At 39.0% G+C, this 26,291-nt stretch overlaps 1 protein-coding gene across 2 annotated transcripts; it reads right to left on the reverse strand.

Annotated features, from left to right (window-relative positions):
* Nucleotides 1-171: 171 nt before the first annotated feature.
* si:dkey-30c15.10 (uncharacterized protein LOC559353 homolog) lies at nt 172-15,773 on the reverse strand. Of its 2 annotated transcripts, XM_026366500.1 has the most exons (24): nt 15,623-15,773; nt 14,812-14,908; nt 14,501-14,665; nt 13,979-14,074; nt 13,021-13,196; nt 12,793-12,885; nt 11,041-11,133; nt 9,170-9,254; nt 6,480-6,778; nt 6,257-6,351; nt 5,630-5,765; nt 5,358-5,493; nt 4,828-5,010; nt 4,569-4,695; nt 4,285-4,333; nt 3,696-3,749; nt 3,578-3,610; nt 3,455-3,476; nt 3,203-3,312; nt 2,699-2,752; nt 2,259-2,345; nt 1,925-2,032; nt 1,685-1,833; nt 172-1,341 (listed from the first exon to the last, which is right to left on the reverse strand). In XM_026366500.1, exons 2-24 carry the CDS (start codon nt 14,900-14,902, stop codon nt 1,176-1,178), a joined length of 2,607 nt encoding a protein of 868 aa, XP_026222285.1. In that variant the 5' UTR covers nt 14,903-14,908; nt 15,623-15,773; the 3' UTR covers nt 172-1,175. The 2 variants fall into 2 exon arrangements, with proteins under 2 accessions (XP_026222285.1, XP_026222286.1); XM_026366501.1 differs by lacking the exon at nt 11,041-11,133 and having other exon boundaries at nt 15,623-15,772.
* Nucleotides 15,774-26,291: the final 10,518 nt, after the last annotated feature.

The following is a 26,291-nucleotide window of genomic DNA, read 5'->3' on the forward strand; positions in this document are numbered from 1 at the left end:
ACACACACACACACACACACACACAGGTGAAAATGATAAGAAACATGTTTCCTATTGGAAAGAGAAATGGAAAAAATGCAAAGAGTAGCAATGTGAAATATAATATTCAAAAATAACATATGTGACACATTAGGCTTTGTACCACTGGATTGGCCAAGTCAATAGTCCAAATGGATGTTTCATTCCATTTATTTTGTAGGTTCCTTCCATTAATTGCATAGAATGAGAGTTCACATGAATAACATTAATAACGAGGTGATAGACTGACAGGTGGAAATACATGGAAATCAGACGGAACAGACTACATTCACTGCAGCAGCATCACTACAGTCCCCTTTTACCTCACCACTTCTCTCATTCGGACAAAAGGCACAATCACATTTAAGAGAAATCACAAATACATGTTTGTTCAGTGGAACAGAAACCTGCATCAGAAACATATTTCACCAAAAAGAAGCAAGTCTGAATGTCTAAGAGGAGTTCCCATTCAATACTAGCTAGCATTCCTCCTACATTTAAAGGATTTGTAGTGTTTTCTGCCATTACTGATATACTCTCATCCTAGATTAGTTTATTAAGGATTTCCTTCTCCTTCAGTATTTATTAGTGTATCTATATAAATTTGTTTATCTTTCCAGTTTTTAAGAATATAAGAAAATATTAATCTAAATATAAAGTAGTGTAATTGATTTCAGATTTATATGTAAGCTACAAAAGAGGTTTCACCTTAGCTACTGAAAGTGACCAAACTATTCTGCTGACAAAGGCTAGAGCAGCTGATTGCCACAAGGGGGGCAAAAAAAAAAATAAATCAAAATAAAACCTCATCTCCACTAAATCACCAAATCAACTAAAAATATTCTTATTGCAACTGTAACTTAGCAAATAAAAGTCAAAAACCAACAGTAAGGATTGGATTCAGATTAAAAGAAGTGAACAGAAATTCAAATAGATGTCTCAAAAAGATCCATTACATGCTCCCTGGTTATATTTTTATAAGCAAAGCATGTAAAGCAGCTCATTTCCTGTAGCTCTGAGATGAAGAAGATAAACCCTGATTTCAGCTCATCATGCTCGCATCACATGAAAGCTGCTTCCAGGATGCCTTCATGGACCCCACACAGCAGAAACTGTATCTGAGCAGGTAGCAGACTGGATTTGGTTGAGTGATACAGTTACAGTATGCTCTCCCTCAAGTTCCCACTGCTGGACGAAGTGGACTGCTGACTTTCTGTTTGGGCTGCTGATGTTCGGTCCCATGTGTGAAAGTCCAAAAGAGCCTGGTTGAGTTTCTCCATCCAGTCCAGTCTCTCCTGTTTGGTGTCGGCTGAAAACCAACACCTGGACAAGAAGAAAAAATCTGTGATCAAATACTGTGATCAAAGAGACAGTGACAAGACCATAAGAGCAAAGACCATAGGACAAAGGACATTTTAAGTCACATACAAATACATGTGACAGAAGGTGTTTCCTGTCAACTGTCCACAACAAAAACACTCATCATCATTATCCGTAGGTGTGTAACAATTCTCCAAATCCGCTGTTCGGTTCAAACCTAGATTTTTGTTTTTAATTGAATTAATTAACCCTTAAAATGTGTTGAGTGTATTTATCATTCCACAATTCACCATCACTTCTAAACCTCTTATTTGTTTTTTTTAAATCAGGTTTTATTAAAACTTACTTGGCTAAGGCTTCCTCCCTCTCATCCTGCTGCTGATGTGGGACGCTGCTCACCAGCTCAAAGGTGAAAGGTCGAGCACACGAGTCCCTCTTGACAGGCCTGACACACTGACTGGGAGAGCTGGAGAGAGACATGCTGCCCTCTGCTTCCTAAGAGGTTGAAACAGAAGGTAACAGTAAACCTTTTGAAAGCAACTAGAGTTAAGTTAGTCTGCTGGTTTAGCTGTTGGTGTGTTCATACTTTAGATTCTTTATCATTGGGATGGTTCCAGTAGTACATGTTACATCCCTCCAGGACAAAATATCGCCGATGCCACACTCCGTATCCGCTGATTAACTCAAACATCGTCTGCGAACATAACCACAAAAACAGGAGAGTGAATTTAATGAAAACCTTTAAGAAAAACGTCCATTTCTCAAACATCGTCCTTTTAATTGTTTCATTGCCAAAACAGTGTATTGTAAAATTGCTACACCCCATTTGCTTTAAATCTTTGACTTTTTATTACACTATGAGACTAAATGGCTTGTTAAGGAGGACATGAGTGTGATGTAGCCAGAGAGCCATTACTGACCAAGAAGCCTTGGTGCTGCACATTAGAGTGACCCTCACTGTGCAGCTGTAGGTAGATGTTGCCCTCTAGAGGAGACAGAAAAGGCACCTACAACACAGGGGAGGAAGAGAGAGGGGACTCTCTGTTAAACTGGTTATGATGTGGAAGAAGTGTAGAGAAGCAAGATATGGAAAAGAATATTCAGAAGAATTCATTACAACTGATCAAACAAAGACATAAACGCACACACACACGCACTCTACAAGAAAAACAAAACTATGGTTTAGAGTCAAACTACCAACAATATAATAATAATAGCTATGGTCTTAGAATTGCAATTATATAGAAGGAAATTAAATTTACCAAACAATAGACTAAAGCAATGGTTAAATTGTCAACCTGAATTATGAGTCAGAGGTTAGAGTTTACAAGGGAGCAAAGTGAACTGGTGTGAGTGAAACCTTTTCCTGAAATTCATCTCCCAGCAGCCTCCTGATTTTGCCTTCAAGTTTCATCTAAGTGGAGGAAAAAATAGAGAGGGGAGAGAGGGAAGGACAGAAAAAAATTACATCACCAGTGAGACTACCCATGTGTAGAAAGTTTAGAATAAGACCAAACTGATGCATAGTGATGTCTGTAGCACTGTAACATCTTCTCTAATCAGTCAGAAGAAATGAACGGTGACAGACAAACCCTGGTGACAGTCAGTGTGTTACGTGCTCGGCCTCCTGTTAATGCTGGCATTTACCTTGCTGAATTACACAAAAGCCTAAATGTAGACTCCCCTCCAACAGTAAGGTCAGTCTCTTTATTTTTACTTACTTTTGTAGGGGGGTTTGTGCACATAGAAAGACATAAACCAAACTTCATTTATGAAAAGCTATATTTTACAGTCTAAGACAGGAGTGTATTTACTTTATTTCTTAAAGTGGGATTAGTTTTTTTCCAGCATTACTGATAATCACCTTATCAAGAGGGAACTTGCTGTGTCCCAGTGAAGCCAATGTGATCTTATGGCAGCCCACTAGACTGAAGTTACTGGAGCGACGAGCGTTGAGAGTAGGTAGAGCAGCAGCTGATGGACAAATGACACACCAATAAATAAATAAATAAATAAATAAAATATATAATAATAAATATGACAGCTACTAAATTGTTAGGTTGACTAAAAGAAGTAGGCTCCTTGTACTACAGTAAATATTTTAAACTTAACTTACATGTCAGAGTGTTGCTGGATCTCTGTCGAAAACAAAACAGAAGGTTTAGGTTAAAAAAAACAAAACAAAACACTATGAGTCGGCATAAAATTAAAAAAGTGAATAAATAAAAGGGAGACTCACTGTGATAGTGTTCAGAAGTTTTCTTGGTGTTACCTGAATATTAAAAAAACACCATTTATGAGCATTACACTCCTTAGATTATTTGATCTTACAATTAGTGAGAACTTCACCTACTTACCCGTGACTTGGTGGTGGTCCGGTCTATGCTGCTGTTATTACCTGAAGTGTGGGACTAGATGGTACAAAAACAATTAAACAAGAGCCCACAGAGGAGTAAAGCCTGTTTGCTAACTCCAGTTTTATTTCAAAAGGACAATATTTTGATAAAATGTTGGTCTTATCAGGTAAAAATAGGCATATCTGCTCCACTAGCTTGCTCCACTTTGGCAGTTATATTTAAATTCCATGGCCTCCTCATTTTTTTTATCATCGTATTAGCTCAAGCTGGTCCATTTGGCTTGCCAGATGGTTATAACAACAGTACATGTAAGTCAGTGTTAATAGTAGCCATAAATATATTATACTATTATAATATTTGACAAAGTTGGAGTATCTATTACCTAATTGATGCTCTCTGTATAACGTAAGGCAACAGTCAGTTACACGAAAAGTTACTATGTTGTGCTGTTAAGGAGCATGCATGGTATAAATGCAGTAACAAGAGCAAACTTGAAAATTGTGTTCAGGAGAAATACTGGAACTTGCAGCTCCAGAGACTCTTTAAGATAAATTCAGTTCAATTAAAAATGTTCAATGCTTTGTCTCACCAGGCTGTAAACCTCCACGTCAATCTCAAAGGCTGAGCGAATGTCCTTCCTGAAGTATCATGGAGAAAAAAAAAGGCAGATATTTGCTCTACATTATGGAATCCTATTGACACAGTTGTACTGATACAGTAACACTTCAGATCCTAAACATAAAAATATGCATCACAGACACTGTACTTGTTTAGTTTTCTGGATGTGAACATCCATTATTTAGTGTAAACTGATTTGTACAGTGATGTCCATCAAAGGAAATAACAATAACTAGCTGATAAACTGCAGCTTACAGAGTGACAGAAGTTGGGAAAGAAATAGTGTCTCCATTCTGAGCGTCAGCAGCTGTGGCCAATGGAGTAGCGACGATGTTGCAGGGTCCGTACCGGATCAGGACAAAAAAGTAGTGACTTGGTCGACCTGATCAGATACACAAACAAATCAGTCGTTTCAAAGTGGATGACAGCTGCTACACTTGTTTTAAATATGGTGAGTTTTAAAATTGATTTTTATTGAAATCAAATAAATCTGTTTGAGGTCTTGTTGTGCTACCTGTGCGCCCGTGTGAGGAGCAGACAAATTCAACCTTGAGTGGCAGCTGGATATTTGTGATGCTGACAGTCCCCCTGCAGGGCTGCTGGGAAACGTACTCCCTGTCCTCCCCTTCGCCAGACTCTGAGTTCCTCTCCTCCCTCAGTCTGGCCACCTCTGCCAGGAGGGAAGATCGTTTTTCACCTGAAACAGAAGAAAATCATAAGATAAGAATCACAAGGACAAATATTATTTTATTATTCTGTAAAAACTAAATAAATAAATACTAATTATTTAGTCTTAGGAAAAATATGAAGATGTCAAGGGTATCAATACCACTATAAAGACAAATACATGTACTACTGTACATGAATTAGTTCTTAAAAATAGCTCTAGTTAATCTGTTTAATATTCTTTTATTAACTGGATGTAAAATGTAACATATTGCTGTTGAAGCATCACATTCTACAAAAAGAGAACAGTATGGCTTTCACTCTATGATACACAAAGATGGGACTGCTGTTAAACATTACAGCCTGTGGTCTACATACAGGAGACGAGCAGCAGTTTTTCAGCCTCAGCTTCCTCCAACGAGCCTTGTCCGTGCTCCTCGTCAGTACAGCAGCTCAGAGCCTGCAGAGTCTGGTTAATCACAGTCTGCAGTTTCCCTGCTTCTTCATTTAGAGCCTGGACAAACACAGAACATCCCAGTATCAAGGGTAGGCCAGTTTCAGCTGTTGTAAACTGCTAAGTTAGTGTTCTGTGGTGGGAACAATGTGGTTCGATTTCTCCTAGATGCTAACTGATCTGCAACAATACACACCGCGATTCTCTCCTTGGTGTTGACAGACTGTTGAGTCTGGGACTTCTCTGGAGCTCGTCTCTGAACCCCAGGAGTGACGCTCTGTATGGTGGGCAGCTTACTCTGTCTGTCCGTTTGTGTGCGGTAGGCATCGATACTGTCAATCACAGAACAAACCCACACCAGATCACAGTTAAGCATGCTGCCGTGTACTCCATAGTCATAGTAGGAATGGTTTACTCCCCCAGATAATGCAGATTTGTGCAGATCTGACTTGCCAACAAGTTACAAAAGTATTATCAATTTACCTGAAAGCAAACAAACCAAAAAAAAAAAATCACATATTTTTTTATTGAATTAGTACCTCAATTTTAACTACATGGTAATATGTTATCACTTTTAAACACAATTTAAAACTCAATTTCTACGATTCTCAGGGTGTGGTATAAAAATTCCATCAATATGTGGATCATTATCCAGAATAGAATATGAAGAAAAACAGCAGCGGGTTGTTAGTGGGGTGCTGTGGATTCATCTTCCCAAAACACAAGACTGTGGAAATTTATGTCACCATTGTAGCCTCTGTCTCATGACCATTATTACATACATAAACCCGATTAATGTCTATTCTGCTGCTGCTGCTATTACCTGTATAGAGGAGCAGATTCAGCGGGAGGGGTGGAGGTCTCCTCGGGAGTCAGGAGCAGAGAGGGAGGATTGGATTCCTGGCTCACTGCTAGTCGCTGTTGAAGGAATATAACACAATAGCAGAAATATTTTTTCAGCTTCTGAATTTGTATGTTACTTAATGCAGTAAACTGCTTAAATACAATTCATGACTCAGGTCAAAGTTCTAAATTCATATTATTACCAGAGGAGTGACCACAGCCTCTACAGACTTGCTGAGAGGAGAGAGGATGCCGCTGGGAGGGAAAGTGAGAAGCTCATCACACTCTTCTTTGGCCTCTTCCTCTCTTTTCTCCTTCTCGGAGTCGGTGTCCATTTTATTTTCTGTGTCTCTAGAACAAGCAACAATTCCACTATCACGGTCCTCTGCGTCCTCAGTGCCCCGCTCTTCCTCCACCCTTCCAGCATATTCCAGCACCTCCTCAAACATCTGATCTATTATTTCTGCGGTGTTGGTCTCATCGTGTGAGCTCAGTTCAACATCTATAGAAAGATAAAACATTAAACCAAAATCACTTAGAGAAGAGAAATAACTTCTACAGCGGGTAGACAGAAATTCAATAATTGAGAGTAAAGAAAGTCCTCAATAGATCAAGCCTCAGGTGTATGCCGTGTAATCTTGTGGACTGATGCAATACCTAATTTGTCCTTCAGACCCCATAATAGACTCCTCTTGGTCTTCCAACCAAACACACTTAATGTGAAATAATATTTGTACAAACATACATAGATGTCCTTGGACGTCATTCACCAACTGTTCTTGAGAAGACATGTCCTAAAAAGTACAACGCACTTACACAAACAGTGGGATTCATCAATATAAGAACAACGCTAGAGAAAAGAAAACACACACCAACACCAGCACCAGCACCAGTGTATGCAGATCACCATTGGCCACTGATTTCTATCCTTCAAACTACTTCACCAATGTGCTCCACGTGTCCTAAAGTGTCTTCAGGTAGCCCAGATGCTCACACCTACATCTTTTTACTATTCTCACCTGATGTACTTGTCTCAGTTCTGGACTCCACTGAGTTATTGGTCTCGTCGTTGATTAGCTCAGGCTCCAGGATAAAGGTGACTTTCTTTGAGCTTTCTCTTCCCTCTGCCTTGTGAGTTTCCTCTGTTGGCCCATGTGTAACATCCTCCTTTACATCTACCGCTTCTTGCCCTTTTTCCTCTGTTTCCAAAAGGTGCACTGGTGCCGATGGTGCATCATGTGTATCAATGTCAAGCGGTTCAGCGTAAGCTCTTGCCTTCAGCTGTGCTACATCTTCAGCGCTACTTTGGACATCTATGTGTCCTGTCTGTGTTTCTTTTGCAACTTGAGCTACATCAGAACAAGGAGATGCCTCTGTGACTTTCACTCTACTATTTAGGACTGTTCCTGTAGAGTCCAGATCCATGTCTTCTTCTTTTATATAGACTGTCTGGATTTCTTTTGACTGTTGGCATACATCATCCACATGGGTACATTCTTTTGTGTTTATTTGGTCTTGTCTGGTTGTCAAAATATCGATGTCTTCTTTAGCTTCTCCCTCATAACATCCTTTATATGACTCCATGTTCTCTTGGTCTCTGTTTAAAGCAGACTGGTATTCCACAGAGTCATCTAAACATTTTTCTGACTGAAATTCATCTGTTTCTCGACTAAGTTTCTCATCTTCTTGCAAGGCAGAGGATCCAGCAATGTCAGCAGAGACATTAGTCAAATAACATTCACTACCCTGTATAGCCGAAGGATCGCTGTCATCTACAATATGTCCTCCTCTCTTCATTTCAACTCTGGATAAGACCAGTGCCTCTTCCTCATCTTTAGAACAAACACCTTCCTGTCTTTCAGCTATGTTCAACTCCTTCTCCTGGTAAACCTTGTGTTGAGGATATCTCCACAACCGTAACTCCTCATCTGATGAAGGCTCAATGTCCTCTTCGCCATACGAAGAATCATTAATCTTTTCATCTTCTTCAAGTGACAACATGTCTGAGCTGCTCTGCTCAGTTACCTTGGAAACCTCACACGTTTCCTTCATGTCCGATTCCCCTGGTTGAGTAAAGTCTAGTAAGCCCTGCTCGTCACCGGACACATTCTGGTTCTCAACGTAAGATGCTTTGGAAAAACTCTGATCCTCACTAAATGACAACATCATTACAGGCTGGCTCTCCTGTTGGTTGGGAGCCTCCATGTTCTTTTTCGTTTCCAACTGATGCCTTGTAGTCTTTCCCTTTCTCTTTGACTTCTTTAACCTGAAGAGTATTTTGCTTCTTCCACTCCATTTGCAGCTGCCCTTCACTAGAGCTTGCTGCTGGGGCTTCAGAGTCACAAGGTGCCCCTTCCCCTGTTGGAAAATTAGTCTTAAATCTTAACACAAGGTTCCCAACTTCCATGGTTAGGGCTAGGGTTGCCTTAGAGATGGTACTAAGTACTTATATGAAGTCAAGGAATATTTTAAATACTTAGGGTGGCATACTGTGTTGTGAAAAAACATAATAACAAAAATGAACAATGACAACAGCAGGCACGTTAGCAAATGTGTTATTTGTAATAACACAACGGGACATTCTTTCTGCTGGTGGAGGTGTGCTCACCTTTAAGTGTGTGTGCGTGATACAGAGAACAGAGGAGAACTATAAATGCATGGCCATGTAGAGACAAAAATTACCATTGTTTAAAAAATAAAAAACATAAGGCCATTTAGTTTGTTTAATAAAAGAACAAGGTATAAACCTGTTCTATAGAAAAGGTAACCTTAAATGACTTCTGTTGTGATCTGAAATTGTATAGAAACGAAAATTAAACCAAATTGCCCTGATCTTCAAGGGATGATGGGGCACGGTATGATATTTAATTGAGTAGTCTGTGGGGGACCTTACCTGTTGAATCTCCAAACAGCTTGCCTGCACCTGGTGTAGGAGCTTCAGTGAAGCTGCCATCCTTCAACAAAGCATCATAGTCATCCTGAAACAACATAAACAATATCAGCACCTTAATTTAAGAAAAGACAGGTGTGTGGAGGCTAACTCTGCTCTATGGTGATTATTGCGAAACAAGAAAAATGAATGAATGAATGAATGAATGAATGAATGAAAAACAGATGTGACTGTGACATCTCCATTACACAAACAGTGCCAGGCAGTGAAAGACAACAAAAGCACAAAAGCCAATAAACTAGAAAACATTATTTAAAAAGCGTAACTTAAAATCTAAAGTCCAGAAACATAAATTAAACACCAAACAACCACTGTGACAAGGTGGAAAAGAGCTTAAAAGAAAATAAAGCACCCAAACAGAATACTCTGCATAGTCCAGACTATTCTGCTCTATTCTGACTAAAAGCATTTCTCCACTGCATAGTACCGGCTCAATTAAATTGGACTCTACTTGGTTTTAGTGGAGCAGCAGGCTGTCACAGTAAGACCGCATTAAACTGCTTTGAATCTGCCAACAAACTGAAGGTGGAGGATACTGTAGGGACGCTGTTCTTGTTTCTCGGTTTATGACTGTTTCTCACAGCAATTAGGAGATACTATCCACAACTTCAGCCCAATGGATAAAAAAGGTTAGTAGAGATAAGCTGATGGTGGATAAACACCTTTAAAATTAAATTGTAATGGACTTTACAGTGTTCAAGGTTTCAAGACCTACATACATTATATAAAAACAACAACCCCACTTGAGCAGCACTAAGCGACAATTCTTTTGTTCAGGCTCTGCAATTCAGCACTTTCAATTAGAAATGACAAGAATCAATAATATATTCAAGTCCAAGTTTGAGCAGGTTTATGCCAACATGTGTGCAAACACACACAGGAACGACATAGATTTTAAAACATAGTGCTAAAAACTTTGCAAAAATCTGAAGTGTAAAGACAGTTGTGTACAGTAAAACAAAACCAGATGAGCAGAAAATAATTAGCATGTGGAGGGAAAAACCTTCCTGACCACACGGCAAATCAGGACTGCTTTCTAGGATGTAGGTGTAAATGTTTCCTCCATTACCATTTTCTCAAAAAATTACCACAAGATAGAAATTTGTAAAGTGGGGGAACAACCTTCTTATGAACCCATAACAGAAAGGTAAAAGGCGGAGACACCCCACAACATGTGTCCTGAGTCAATGTTAGTCATCACCAGGAAAGATATAAAGTGTTTTCTGAGTGATATCAACGACTACAAAGATGTTAAATACAAAAAAAAAAAAAAAAAAAAAAAAAAGAATTTTTTGATTGTTTGACTTGAGAGAACCACATGGTGGTTAATGTTCTCTTAATAGTGATGTAAACCTGCTCAAATTTAAATGGGAGAGTGACTTTTAATGTATAATTAATTATTTTATTTAACTTACAAGTTGTCACTGTTCAAATCTGGACTGTATAGACATTACAGGGACAGTGCTGATAATGACAGAACACCAACAACATTATGACCCCACTTAGAAACACCAAAGTAAGACAGCTACTTCTCATTGGTATTCATGACAGGTGAGAACATCATCGTGTGTCCCGCTAAAGCACATTTGTGAAAACACTAAAGTATTACAAATGTGCACTACTTCTTGTTTACCATCAATCTACAATTTTTATGTTGCTCTAGAGACACCTGTCATGTAAATGGAGAAATTCTTGGTTCTTTAATCCAATTTAGTTCTCATGAATGCCTAAATCAATATTGCCCAGTATAATGGATCAGAGTATAACCCATGTGCACAAAGTGACCAGGCAGTACAGATTTATTTCTGACTCACATCCCAGGGCTGTGTGGGAGGCCACTGAAATCTCCTTTTAGACCTAGGGACACAGGAGGAGGGAGAAGAGGAGCCAGGAGTAGTCCTTCCCTGCTAACGTTTACACAAATAGGTGTGTAAATACATTCTTAAAGCAAAAGGAGCTCACTTAAGCTTTTAAAAAATAAAAATTGTTCATAAGATTTATCTGTAGAGCCTGTTACAGGTACTGTCACTACACAAAGACCCTCTGTGATTTAACAATGTGTCTGAAACACACCCTAGTTGTAAATGTTTTAATTATTTTATATCACAAAATGGCAGCGTAAGTACTAATCTGCCAACTATTTAAACAGTACTGTTAGTCTACCAGACATCTCTTATACTCAAGCTGTGTGGTCTAGGAGTCAAAAAGATCAACCACATCTTCTTGATCTACTAGATTGACAAGCCAAAATTAACCTCTGCAACTGACATACACTGCCCGTCCAATACACCCCCCAGACACGCACGCACGCACGCACGCACGTTGGAGCGCCTTTAGCTTTGATTACAGCACGCATTCAACGTGGCATTGTTTCGATAAGCTTGTGCATGGTCTCAACATTTCTTCACGTCCAGAATGGTTCTCTGTGGTGGAACAATCCATGTGTAAAAAAAGATGTGTCATGCTCCCTGAACTTCTTTCCTCTTTCACAATTTATGCCTGACCCATCCTGACATTGTCATTTTGGAATATACCAGTGACATCAAGGAGGAAAAAAATCTATTGATGGAATAACCTGGTCATTCAGTATATTCAGGTAGTCAGCTGACCTCATTCTTTGGAGACATAATGTTGCTGAACCTAGATCTGACCAACTGCAGCAACCCCAGATCACTTCCCCCACAGGCTTGTACAGTAGACACTAGGCCTGATGGGTGTATCACTTCACCCTCCTCTCTTCTTACACTGATGCTCCCCTCACTCTGAAACAGGGTAAATCTGGAATCATCAGACCACATGACCTTCTTTCATTGGACAGTTCTTAACCACATTTTAGTAGTTTCAGCAATCCTCTTTTCTTTGCTTGATTCATGCCAATAATGTCACCCTACTGAAACAGATTAACATCTTTTCCATGACCACAAGATCTGTCTTCAGACATGGTTGTTTAGGAAATTGAAAGAAGCTACTCACTGCATCAGTTAGAGTTGTCAGCTGTAAAATAATCATCCACCCATTAATTATTGAATGGGAGGCTTTTTTTTTGGACAGGCAGTGCATGTTCCGACAGAGAAATAGTGCATTTGATTTTGGGGTGGGGGGTGGTTGCTGTGTAGAGCATGCATGAGGAATGGCATGACAAAAAAAGGGATCCCACAGATCTGAAATGTGTTTTGTTTGCATGGCATTACAATAGTGTCAGTCACATATTAGTATGTAAATGAAGAGTCTGTGTATATGTATATAACTCTGGTTATATACATCAAGCGAGGCACGATCCAACAAAATAAATCATGATAAATATCTTTTATAGTTTCTGATCTTGTGCTAGGTGGTGCAACTGAAAGGAAACACCCACTTGCTTGTGGTGAATCCTCTGGACAATTACCTGCTGTGCTCACATATGGCCTTACACAGAAATTATGCAGACTTTGTACTAGGGAACTCGAAAGATAAAGTCTGGGTCATCTCTGACTAGTGTAACGCCTAGAGATGTTTACGGTTTCATATGTAAAAGCAGCAATAGTCAACTATCAGACAAGCAAAATACCAGCATCACAACCCACCTGATTTAGTGAGGGATCAGAGCTGCTCCTTTTAAGCCAGGGATTCTCACTGATTGGTTGAAAATGCAACCGGCTGAACTCCTTCTCCCTTTCCTGATTAGGGAAATCATGATTTATTTCAGAATGCTTTCAGGTTCATATATTCATCAAAGTACTAGTACTTTAGAGCTGTACATGTGTTTATCCCAGTATTCTAGATACTACTGATGCATATCAGTTTAAAGCTACCTGGCGTATGCGAGAGGCCTGCTCAGAGCTGGTTGGACTGCCCTGGAGTTTCTGATGAATGCCAGACACAAGGTTAGAGCGGGTTCGAGGACAGGGGTTTGCAGGACTTGGTGCTGGGTCAGACTTGCAGACTGGCAGCTTAAACCTCTCCATTCGCTGACTGAATTCTCCCTCACCTGGAGGGAAAACACAAGATGATTTTTCTGAAATCAAGTCAAATTTGCCAGCAAATTCCTGAACATGTATTTACCACAATCCAAGGTATTTAATAGTCAACATTTCCTGATACCATAGAAAACAGTTGTGTTGTGTGCACTAGTAAAGTTTAAGTTTAAGTTGTCCAAGACAGTAGTAACAAGTGCTAAGCCAATACACTAAACATAAACATTTGTGTATACAGTACAATAAAAGAACACTAGAAGAAGCTTGCCAGAGAAAGTCCAGGGAACACAATAAGTCTCCCTCTTCCTCTAAAAAACCCTTTCAATGACAATGATTCTCTTGTGATATGATTTAATGGCTCAAATAATTTTTTAGGTTTTGCTTGTATTTGTAGCACAGTGGCAATAAAGCATCTCAGATGGTGACTCATCGATTATTAAGATTTTCCTAATAACAATACATACTGTAATTTTAATAACCTAGAGCAACACCCTATTACTGTATTTTTTTTGTAGCACAATGCCATCTACTACATATTTTGTCTTAGATGTAGCTAATCTCTTGACTGGCTATTAGAATTAAATCCTCAGGTCCTGTGGTGGATGTCAAGTCTCAACTGAAAAATAGAGAGCATTTTAGTCCATTGATAGTTGATGAAGTTTTAATTTTCACATTTGCTGTATTGTCATCCATTAAGACTTTTTTGAGATTTGGAAATAGAAAATTACTGGATTCAACAAAATCGAGTATGATGTTCATATGGTTTTTAAACGTGTGTATTCATGTGCCTCCTCACCAAGGAGATGCTCTCTGAATCCTTTGTCGTGGATGGCAGCTGATGGGCTGTCAGCCCCAGGATCTGACAAGCACCTCTGGGTCGGCGGAGTTCCTTCTAAAATAATAAACACTTGCTGTTACACACTACAGAATTTATTTAACAGACCAACTCTTTCAAATGCTTGACACAGATTACTCAACACATTGACAACAGTTCTTATCTTACATGTAGTCAATCCAGTTTGACTGTTGACCATGATTATTACGACAAGACGCCGTTTTGAGCAGTACCAGAAACTATGGCAAAATACACTGTAACAATCCTGTAATCAGAGACACTTTATGGACACAAACAGACCCTGATGTCCGTTTATAAAAGCCCATGTAGCTAAAACTAATGCAGACCAGTACAGCAAGCGTGCAGTAAATTCTACCTATGTAAGGTGCTGTTTTCCCTGTTGCTAATAGTAAAGGTAGACTTACTGATAGTTGGGTGAACACAATGTTAACAAGCCTGGTTCAAAAGTAAAGACAGGATTACCCTCTCTTCTCTGGGTGAGCTGTAGAACTCGGGACCGGACTGAGGGAATAATTGGAGTGTCTGGTTTTATTACTGGCTCAGCTTGGAGTCTAGAGGACTGTTTAGGACTGTGGTTCTCCCGACCAGCTGCCTCCAGACGCCGCCGCTTCTGGCCATCCTTCCCTTCTAAAACATAAGATAATGAGTTAGGATATTTAGACATAACTTATAATTGTAAATAACCACACAATCAGTTGTAAATATGTGAACATTTAGAAATATATACAAGATGTGAACATTGATATTCTTGAATACTATGGGAACAAGCAAACCTGATGGTATGAGAATATTGTCTTCAGAATCAGACAGAGGAGCTCTCTGTCTCTTCAAGCTGTTGCCACCACTTTCTTCACCAGCTTCCATAATGAGCTGCAAACACGGTGACATTCATGTTACAGACTGGATTTTTGTTTTACAGTTCTCGCTGTCATTGAGCAGAAACCGACTTCTTGCACAGCGAAAGCAAAAACACACTTTTTTATTAGGTGTTCAATTCTCCAACTCCTCTAGCTAGCTGCTTGTCAATACTAAAACTTTCCCGGAAAGATATCGTTATTTGGCTAAAATGACTGAAGCTACTTACACTTTAATACAGATAAAAAGCTAACGCTACTGTTAGCTGCATGTTAACGTTTTAACGTTTCTATATTAACGTTAGCTGCTGTACTAAACGTGACTACGCCCAGAGTTTCAAATTGAGCTCAGGAGTTTGTTTTTTAATGATGGGTATGTCTAAAAATAAGTTGTGCTAACGTGTCTGGTAGCGAACTAAATGCAAAATCTGCCAATAATTCCAAAGGCCTCTATTAATTAAACTGAATCGTTCTCAGCATTGATAAGCTGTCACTTGACAAGTAGCTAAACAGGCTATATTAGCTAGCTTATGTTAGCAACACAAGCCATTGATTTAAATGTGGCTAGCTCACTCGAAGCTAACTTGTTAACGCTAAAGCTAAAGTTGACGAAAAACGTTAACGTTAGTTAAACCTCAGCCGACCTTAAAGTCAAGCTAACTTTAGCAGGAACTAGCCGCCTTGTGTAGTTAGGAGAGCAACTTGCTGCGCAGATGTCTCGTTATCTTACCTGAAAAGCAGCGTATGAAACTACCGTAGAAAAACAGGTCAACTCTTACTGATGAGCAAGAAATAACCTTCCTGTTGTGATATGTTTTCAGTCTCCTCCTTCTTCAACTTTGAATTTCAGCGGGACTTGTGACGTTAGTTGATCAGACTCTGGAAGAGGAGGTCTCTGATCTGGGATCAGACTAACTGCAGCTGGTCTGGTTTGCAGGAGGCTCTATCTGACCCCAGGTCTGCTGACCCACGCTCAACGAGCCTTTACCGTACTACACAGAGCAAACACGCAAATCAACATTCCACTACACTATACAACATGTTGTTTTTTTTTTAGGCACTTGACAGAAAATAACCACCTGCTTGTGACACACAGTACTGAAATGTTTATGAGATTAGTCTGCATTTTCCAATTTAAATGCAATGAAATGCAGAATTTCTCTCCTGTATGTTATTCAGCTACTAGGCCTAATTCCAGCATGGACCTTTGTCTATCACAGCTGATTGAGGCATAGTAGTTTTACCTGAATCTTATTTTTTTTACTCACAGTAGATCAGTGAATAATTTTGTAAAAAACACTATAAAGTGAAGTTATTGCTGCTTCGGGGTTAACCCCATTTACTCACGATAAAAAAGAAAACAAAACAGTACATTCCCTTTGTAACTACTAATTTAAGTGCTCTGATCACCAGCTTAGAGGCCGCACTGCCTCGCTCCACCTGCTCATCCCACTTCACCTTTCACCATACACACACACACACACACACACACACACACACACGCTGTGCGTGCAGACTGCACACCCTGAGATTCCTGCATGAGCTACGCTATTTCTGCAACACAGGGAAGTCTAGAGAGTTGGTTGACATGATGCAAAGAAGTGGACATGCTGTGGAGTAGGAATTATTCTGAATGAGGAGTTTGTCAGGAATGTTCTAGAGGTGAAATAGGTTGATGACTCTGAAGCTGCTGAAGGTGTGATGTTCAATTTTATTAATGGTTATGCCCCACAGGTGTGATATGAGTTAGAAGAAAAGGAGAAATTCAGGAGTGACTTAGATAACAAGCATCCACCATCTAGGATTGAACAAGTAAGTGCTGTTTAATTTTGTTTGCCTGCTTCAGGGGTAGCTGATATTTAATCTGTTGTTAGTTTTAAAAGGGGTAGTTAGAAAGTTTTGCTCTTCTGGTGACTGAATGCTCATCAGTGACACCTAGAGGTTTTCCCCCACAGCACCTCTCAGCAGTCTCTCGTTACTGGAATATTACGCTGTCAGGATTTGTGCACAGGTTACGGGTCATGTGACTGTGCTCTATTGGCCACCGGGCCTGCTGGGAAACTACTGTGATGAGCTTGACATGCTGCTACCCCGACAGGTCCTCTCTACCTTTCATACAGGCACAGCCACAGATAATTATGCACCACACACTCAACTCTTCGAGTCACTCTTCACTGGCTTCAAGGCCTGCCATTACATCAGTGCCTAATTTATGGCTGACTGACCAGATCTGTGAACAATGCACCGGGCTTAGAAAGTGCTAAGAAAAAGTGGTACAAGTCCAAGACTCCAGTTGCTCTAACAGACAGAGCCTACTAACATCATTTTCTCACAGCATTGCTAAGGCGGAAACAGACTACTACCAGGACAAATTCAGCAACACCACTGACACCAGGAAGATTTTTTCCCCTTTCAAGTCACTGCTCTACACCTCTCCACGTCACCCCACCACCTCTCTCATTGCTGATAACTTTGCCACCTTCTCACCAATCAGGGGTAAGCCATCAGCTCAGTTCTCTTATTCAAACACAGACATACCACCAACTTTATCTAACAACACATTGCTCGCCTCGTTTGCCACTCTGACCAACAATGATGCATCCACCCTCCTCCTCTCAAATAACTCTACTACCTGTACTCTTGATCCTATCACCTCCACCCTCCTTCAAACAACTGCATCCACACTAATTCCGTACATTGCACAAATTATAAACACATCTCTCACAACAGGCAACTTTTCCATCTCCCATTTAAGCAGTCCCAGATTCAATTCAATTCAATTCAATTTTATTTGTAGAGCGCTTTTTACAATTGACATTGTCACAAAGCAGCTTTACACAACCAAAGAACAGTACATGAACAGTGTATGTGTATGAGTCATAATAATGTGATTGTCCCTGATGAGCAAGCCGAGGGCGACAGTGGCAAGGAAAAACTCCCTGAGAAGGCAACAGGAAGAAACCTTGAGAGGAACCAGATCACCCCACTCCACTCCGTTCTTGGTCCCCTACTCTTTTTCATCTATACTACATCCCTAGGTTCCATTATCTGGTTGCATGGCTTTTCTTAACATTGCTATGCTGATGACACACAGTGTTTCCTGTCCTTTCCACTGGCTGACTCCACTGTCTCACTTTGCATCTCTGCATGCCTTGTCAACATTGCTGCTTGGATGAGAGAGACACCTTCAGCTCAACCAATCCACTCCAATTTTTTGTCTTTCCAGTGATCATTGACGATCAACTGAGCCTTACCGACCACATCTCCTCTGTCTCAAGGGGATGCAGATTTGCCCTTTCCAACATCAGAAAGATGAGACCCTACCTTTTGGACTATACAACACAACTAACTCATTGTGCAGGCTCTGGTCATACCTCGGCTTGACTACAGCAATGTCTTACTGAGAGGGTTACAAGCATGCACCATAAAACCTCTCCGGATGATCGCAAATGCAGCAGCATGTCTCATTTTTGATCAGCCAAAAAAGACACAAGCTACACAACTCTGCAGATTTTTGCATTGGATTCCTGTAGCTGCCCGTATTGGGGTCACATACCTGATCCTTGCCTACAAAGTGGTCAACCCAATGGCCCAGACTTATCTGAACTCCCTCATCCAAATCTACTATCCTTCCTGCCCACTTTGCTCTGCATGTAAACAATGTCTTGTGTTCCCCTCACATCACTTTATAAGGTCCCAGGCAAAACCTTGGTTCCACAATGGTGAAACTTGAATCTTTCTCTGCACTTAAAACTTTATAAAAAGCAAAACAAAAACAAAAATGGCACTTATACCCCATGTAACAGAAGCAGCTCTCCCTATAGTACTTTACTTTATAGTTCTTCTCCTTGGCTATATTTTGCCTGCTTTGTATCTCACTTGTAAGTCGCTTTGGATAAAAGTGTCTGCCAAATAACTAAATGTAAATGCAATGATGTGATGCAGACATGTTGGTGAAAGGAACAGACGTGATGAGATTGTGATGGGCAGGTTTTCAGGACAGGAACGCAATAGAACTGATAGTGGTTGACTTTGCGGGATGGAAACTGCTGTAGTAAATACTTTTTTCCAGAAGAGGCAAGAACATAAGGTGAAGGTAGAAGCACTTAGGTGGACTATGTCTTGTGCCAATGTTGTAATCTGAAAGAGATCAATGACTGCAAAGTATTAGTAGGGGAGAGTGTTTGCCAGACAACACAGGATGGTGGTTTGCAAAATGACTATGGTGGGGAGGAAAATGAAGAGGACTAAGCTAGAGCAGAGGTGGAAGTTAGGAGCACAGGAGAACCAGCATCAGCCGCTGCCAACACAGCAGCACTAACATTAGTCCAGCGGCATTAATATTAGCCGCTACAGAGAAACATAGACCTCCATAAGAAATCCCAAACCAGCAACAGCCGCTTTGGTAGCAACAGCACTAACATTAGCAAGCAGCCAAATATTTCAGATGAACTTTTTATTGGTTTTAGACTACTGCTATTTTGCTATTTTGTGCTATTTTAGTTTTTGTTATTTTTAGCTTGGCTTTTAACTAGCCTTTTTTATTACCCTGTATCATATTGCTTTATGTGTTCTTGTCTGGTGGTGTTTCTAGTGTTTGAGCTTTTAGCACATCATCACTAGCATGTAGTGTTCTAAATACATGGTGTCCAACTGAGATGAAGTGAATTTACTAGATGGTTATTCTCCCTTTTTGTCAGGGATCCTGGTCAAAATCTACACCATGAACACAAAAGAACACTCCAAGCAACTCTGATAGAGTTTCAAACTAAAGTAAAAGAGTCTGTGCATACAACTATTGCCTAGGTTCCTCCAGTTGAAGTTTTATGGTAGGGTGGCAAAGATAAAATAACCATTTGCCAAATGCCTCCAAAAGGCATTTGGGAGACTCTGAAGTCAACTTGACGAAGTTTATTTGGGCTGACGAGGCCTAAATTAAGCTTTTTTAATCATTATACACTAAATCAACCAAAAATATAGTGGTGGCAGCATCATGCTCTGGGGTAGTTTTTGCCAGTAGGCACCGAAAGGCTTGTGAATGCAGAGGGTAAAATGAAAGTGCCAAAATGGAGAAATTCAGCAAGAAAATCTATTGCATTCTGTAAGAGAAGTGAAACTTGGAGAAGATCTATTTTTGTCCAAGAGTTACACATTACCTAGGTTCAGTGCTGTCATTTCTGCTGAAAATCAATATGTACTACAGTAAAGACTGATTCAAAGGGGGTTTTATATTTTAATGAGTTAGTAATACTTTGTAAAGTTCAATTTTCTCTTGGACATGAAAGAGCATTCTGTGTAAATTTTCAAAAACAAAAAACATAATTTAATCTTGTTATATTTTATACAACATTGTATGTTATATAAAGGGCTTTATGGTGGAAACTTTTTACCGTGTATATGAAATGCAGATGATTATCATGAGGAAACTAATGAGGTTTGCAAACATAAACGTGAAAGTGCTCTAAGTAGGCCACACATGCATTGCTAAGCGTGGTTTTGTAGACACATTTAAAAACAGCTGTGATAAGATCTCATGAACATCATGGTCGCTCCATTATTTGAATCTGCAAAACACAGATTTGCATAAAAGAGGCCAAATGACTCATGATAAACCAGTAGTGTAGTTTACCCTGGGGGAGGCAAAAACCTGTAGGATTTTATAGTGGTTATTTTTAACCTGTCTGATTAAAGACTTTATTACTAACATGCATGTTCTTAAATATCAGACAGAGAGCCTTAAACAAAACTTAATAAATCATTTAGGCATTCATCCCTTTTAATTACAAATAGACTTATATTTATATATTAAATTAATATTTCTTTTAAAGGACTTTTTTAAAAGGCTACCATTAAGCAGACAGTCTCACTGTATACACAGTATTACTGGAGATAACTTCTCAGGCTAAAAAATCATTCTACTGTAGTGAAGACTTATGGCAGGAAGCTCTGTCAACTGCAGAGTGATTGAGACATTGTTACTGACAAGACAAGCTGATGCCATGTAGCTTATTACTATTTATCTATACCACATTGCCAATGTGAGAAAAAATTTGTAAAATGTGGGCAAATTAAACCACCATTTTTATTTGGCTTGATACCACATATGATAACTGGGAATTTTTCAGTTCAGTCAAGCCTTTAAAGTAAAAAACAACCACACGTTCACACTTATTGTACCCTCAACACATGAAGTACACAGTACAGAGAGGTGAGACCTCTATACCGATAAAAATCTACACTGTAAACTATAACTTGTTGTTTCAACTTAATGTCCCTATAACTTATTTCAGAAGACTTTCTAAGAACCAAAACATAGTCAGGAGTATAGAAACCCCCCTTGCACTTTGCCTCCTCAACCCTGTTTCTGCAGCTGCATCACTCACTCCACATAGCTAATCTCCTGTGCAAAGCTACCATTAGCTGTTAGGTTACAGTTACAATACCTTTGCACATTACCTTACAGACATAGACTGGAAGCATGAACATATTTAGATATCACCTAGTTGAGTACGACACCCCGGAGATTACCCTGATTTTATCCTTTGAGCCCCCTATCACAGTCTGGGTAATGTCAGAATGTGATCTCCTGTATGTGACATCATTCCTCCAGCAAGTTCTACATAGGGCTCAGAAATCAAGTTTTTTCCATTGTGAGAATGCTTCTGACTCAGACAATCTCTCACTGTGTGCTACATGAACAGTAGCATAAGTCTTCATGGTCTATATAAAAGTCAAATCTTGTTTCTAGAGGAAGTGTGTACTTCCCGTCTGTTTTGATAAAGAGATGACATTAACTATAGCTATGTTCAGCTTAGGTTGCACCACACTTTGTCTTTTGTGTGGGTGCAGCAAATTCCTTCATAACCTGCTCCTATGTTCCTCTAAAACGAGTACTCCTGCTTGGGCCTGCTTCTTCATAAGTTTTGCTATGGGGAGGAGGGTGAACCCCTTAAGTGGTTCAGGCTCACTGGAATAACAACATAACCAATGGGTCTTGTCCCATTTTCAAATAATTTCTTAGAAGATTTATTTATTAGACATTATTGGACACTCATTAACCATAACCACCCACAAAAATGTAACCCGTCCATCTGATGAGCAAACTCTTTAAACAGATTAATGGAACCAGCACTTAATGTGACAAACTGGCTTCAGCTGTAGCCATTGTACAAAGATAAGCACTAAACCGTAATGTTAAGGTTTTCCCAGCCTTCATCATGGTTTGCACTGTTGATATTGTACTTAAAATAACAAATAAAAGCAATAATAAATGGTTGCAACCATGACCTTTATTAAAGACGCACAACGAGTTTGTACCATCAATGTTTTCTCTAACTCTGTACATTGGGAAATTTAAGTTGTTATTTTATCAACTTATATTAATAAGTTGAGTTAATTTGATATTTCTAAAGTTGTAGCTAGGGTGTTAGAACGAGGTTTCAACTTTTTATTCTCTAGAATTTATTAACGTTCTGTAAAACTAACTATAGAATGTTTCTTGAAAATATGAGTGTTATAAAAATGAAACCAGTTTCTGTTCTTTGTGCGTTTCTTGTTCTTCTAAAATTATACAATAAATATAAATGTTTAGCATAACCTTTCCATTAACTAACAACGCAAGTCAAGATGTGCAAACTGCCAATGAGGAACTGATTTTTCCTGGTACAGGACGTGATTACATCTCAGCAGTAAAGCTGTGGTCTCTCCCTTTAGTGTAACTTCCCTCCCTGACCAAGACATTAGAAGTGTTTTTCTTCGTAGTGGAAAGCTGTGAATATGTCCGGGAACTCTGGCCCGATGTTCCGTAGTAGGATTAATTTGGACAGAAATGCTGATTGGTTGGATGGACAGGATTTATATGAGAGGCAGAGCTGAGAGGCGATCACAGCAAAGACAGAAGAAGAGCATCATCATCATCTTTTCACTGCCAGCATCATGAAGACTCTCTGCTTCGCTCTGGTCCTGCTGCTGTTCACTGTTTACTGCTGTGACGCAAGTGAGTGAAATCTGTGACTCATCATGTTAGTTTCTAACTGACATGTTTGTATTGACTTTATCCATTAATCTTCATAACAGCTCCCGGACTGTTGGCCATACAGCCTGATGCCTGCTGCTTTGACTTTTCTACAGTCAAAGTGCCACCAAAGTTTGTGACTAATATCACCAAGACTCACAGCTTCTGCCTAAACAAGGCCTTCATGTAAGTTTGTGCTTCACTGTATTTCTGTTTTTCTGTTTGCTTTAGTGATGAATAGAGAAAAATTACAGAGACCTTTGTATTTCAATAAAGCATTAATGGTTGTAATGGATAATGTTTTGTGTATTCTGACTTATCAGTTATGACTTATGCTGACCACTGATCAGCAGTATACCTGTCTGGAGCTGAGTAGCTGCAGATTGGTCAAAGCCACCGCACCAGACTCTGTCCATCAAACAGGTGGTAAAAGACAGACAACAACTCACATCACATCACATTCAAGTCTACAAACAATCTTAGAGTCACCAATTAACCAGCATGCATTTGAACTGTGGCAAGAAAGCGGAAGAATCACAGACAACACCAGAAAGCCATGGCTGGCCAGTGGGTTCACACCCATGACCTTCTAGTTGTGACCACCTACTGTCACTGTACTAACAACAACAGAAACATTTTAACCACCTGCGGGTGCTTTGTGTCTTGTGAGGTCAGACTTATGTCTCTTTAAACCAACAAATGACACATAGCATTTGTGGTCACAGGAGCCATGTTGATTTGTAATTGCATTGACTACTGGTTGTCTGCTGGGGGTTCACAGTAATTTTATATCAAAAACAGTTAAAGAAGAGTCATGGGGTTAGAAATCTGAATCAAAGAGCTAACATTGGCTGCTATGACTGGTCATACCAGACCAGGTGGGGTTGTAGCAGCAAAATTCTCTCTCATGTTGGGAAATATGCAAATTTTCACAAAAAAAAAAACAAATCACTTTTTGCATATTTAACTGTTTTGTAAAAAAGTACTAAATCATCTACAACATGAAATGACAAAAGGAATTAAAAATCAAACAATTAAACTTACAGTTAGAAAATGTACAAAAAAGTATTCAGATTCTTTGCTGTAGCTTCAAATTGTCATTAGGTACACTCACTTTTGCTAATTTCTTCATAGCAAGGTGTGATGAGCCAGTAGATTCATCTAGTAGAAAACATAGCAAAAGATGCTCATCACCTGACTAATATCATCCCTTCAGTGAAACATCATGGTACAATGTAGTAAAACGTACAAGAAATTCAGGGGTCTGAAGCTTTTTGTTGTAATAATAATAACATGAGCAGTGGTGCAATTCATTTCTTAGGAATTCTACTTCATTTTTGATGAGAAAAAACATTTTTTTCTTTCTCTCTTCCTTTAGCTGATCTTGAGTCATGTGTAATATTTAATAGTTTGAAGAGAAATATGCAAATATACAACACAGAGAAACAGCAGTTCCAGCAGCGTTGTGCACAAAACAACACCACAAACTGTTTTCTTATAGTGATAATGATCGGTTTATGTGATGTGAGGTTTTAGCATTTGCAGAACTGTCTTGATAGCATCAAGAGAAGGTGCTGGTCGGTGGTGGATTTTCATATAGTGAAAATATAGTTGCTTATAATCTGGGTTACTGAAAAAGAAAATGCAAAAGTTTAAGGCAACAAACTCCAAAAAAGATTTCAGTTGAGGTGATTTCACTTAATTTCTTACGTTTACGTTTCTCCACATTACATTTTCTTAACTTCTCTCTTAACTTATTTGAAATTAAAGTGATAATATAACAATATTTTTTTTTAATGTAGCTTGATTTAATGAGAACAAGTATTCTGGGTTTTACTTTTAAAAATGTTAAATAATTATAACCAAACTTTCATTAATCATCATAAAAGGTTTACTGTCAGCCCAGTGTCTTTATTCATGTCACAACATAACCATTTAAAACTTAGACATTTAGTTTATATAGTCTACTTGTTTTGTTGTATTGCACATTTTTCTTCATCTTCTTATTTCGCGCAACATGAAATAGGAATATGTTGACATTTTGAAGTCTGCATCAGACAGGGTTTTGAATTTATACAACACTGACAGCAGCAGACAGAAGAACTGAAGTTGTACTGCATTATTATATCATGCTTTATTATATGAAAGCCTGGTTTTGCAGGCTTAAAGACATATATACTAAATCTTTGTATTTCAATAAAGCATTAATGGTTGTAATAGATAATGTTGGTGTGTATTCTAACTTATCAGTTATGACTTATACTGACCAGCATAGATAAAATGGAATACTGTGATGTCAGAGCATCTCAGCTTGTTACCTGTATGGAGCTGATTTCTGGCTCACTGTGTCTGCAGTCACTGAAGAGTGTTTACACGTTACTCGTTAAGAGAAACCTGGTTCCTTCCATAATCAGGGACAAGTGTAGGACTTTAAAAGTGGTTACTAGATATCTGTGTATAAATGCTGCAAATGAGTAATTCGATTTTTTACTTTGGAAGCATGGTTCACAGATTCTAACTGTACAGATACAGATAACACCTCTTCCCAGACTTTTTAAAAACATGTCTCAGAGGATCTGAAAGACACCACAATGCGAGACAAAACACTCATCTTCACTGTGTAAACTGTCTGAATTAAAGAAATACCCAGTTAAAGGGACTTATTCAGACCTATTGTGACTTTGTGTTGGTTTTTATTTTTAATTCAAAATGAGGCAGCATTGCTCCGTGTAATGATCTCACAGGGCATACAGAGACAGACAACGATTCACATCACATTCAAGCCCTCGAACAGTCTTAGAATCACTATTTAACCAGCATGTCTTGTGTCTTGTGAGGTCAGACTTATGTCTCTTCAAACCAGCAAATGAAACTTTTTTTCATTTGCTGTTTTTTTTAAATTTAAAACAATGAAACCTTCTGAAATAATAATGAAATGTACAAAAAAGTATTCAAATTCTTTGCTGTAGCTTCATATTGTCATTAGGTACACTCACTTTTGCTAATTTTTTCACAGAAAGGTGTGATAAGCCGGTAGATTAATCTAGTGGAAAAGATAGCAAAAGATGGTTGTGTGTCATAGCGTAGCAAGAATCAAGATAATCTGCACACCTTAGAGAAACTCTATCATTCAGAATACTGTGGTAGAATGATTAGATGGAAATTAAAGCTCATTTTGGAGTTTTCCAAACACTGGTAAACTCCTCTGGTGTCATAGTTTCAAGACTCTGAGAAAAAAATGTGACTTTACTGCTCATCACCTGGCTAATACCATCCCTAAATTCTGCTTTCTTTTGATGAGCATTAGTCAACTGTTATATTTAAAAGTTTGGAGAGAAATGTACAAATATACAACACACAGTAACAGCAGTGTTGTGCACAAAAC

Source organism: Anabas testudineus, chromosome 6 (genome assembly GCF_900324465.2).
Source record: "Anabas testudineus chromosome 6, fAnaTes1.2, whole genome shotgun sequence".
Classification (NCBI taxonomy): Eukaryota; Metazoa; Chordata; class Actinopteri; order Anabantiformes; family Anabantidae; genus Anabas; species Anabas testudineus.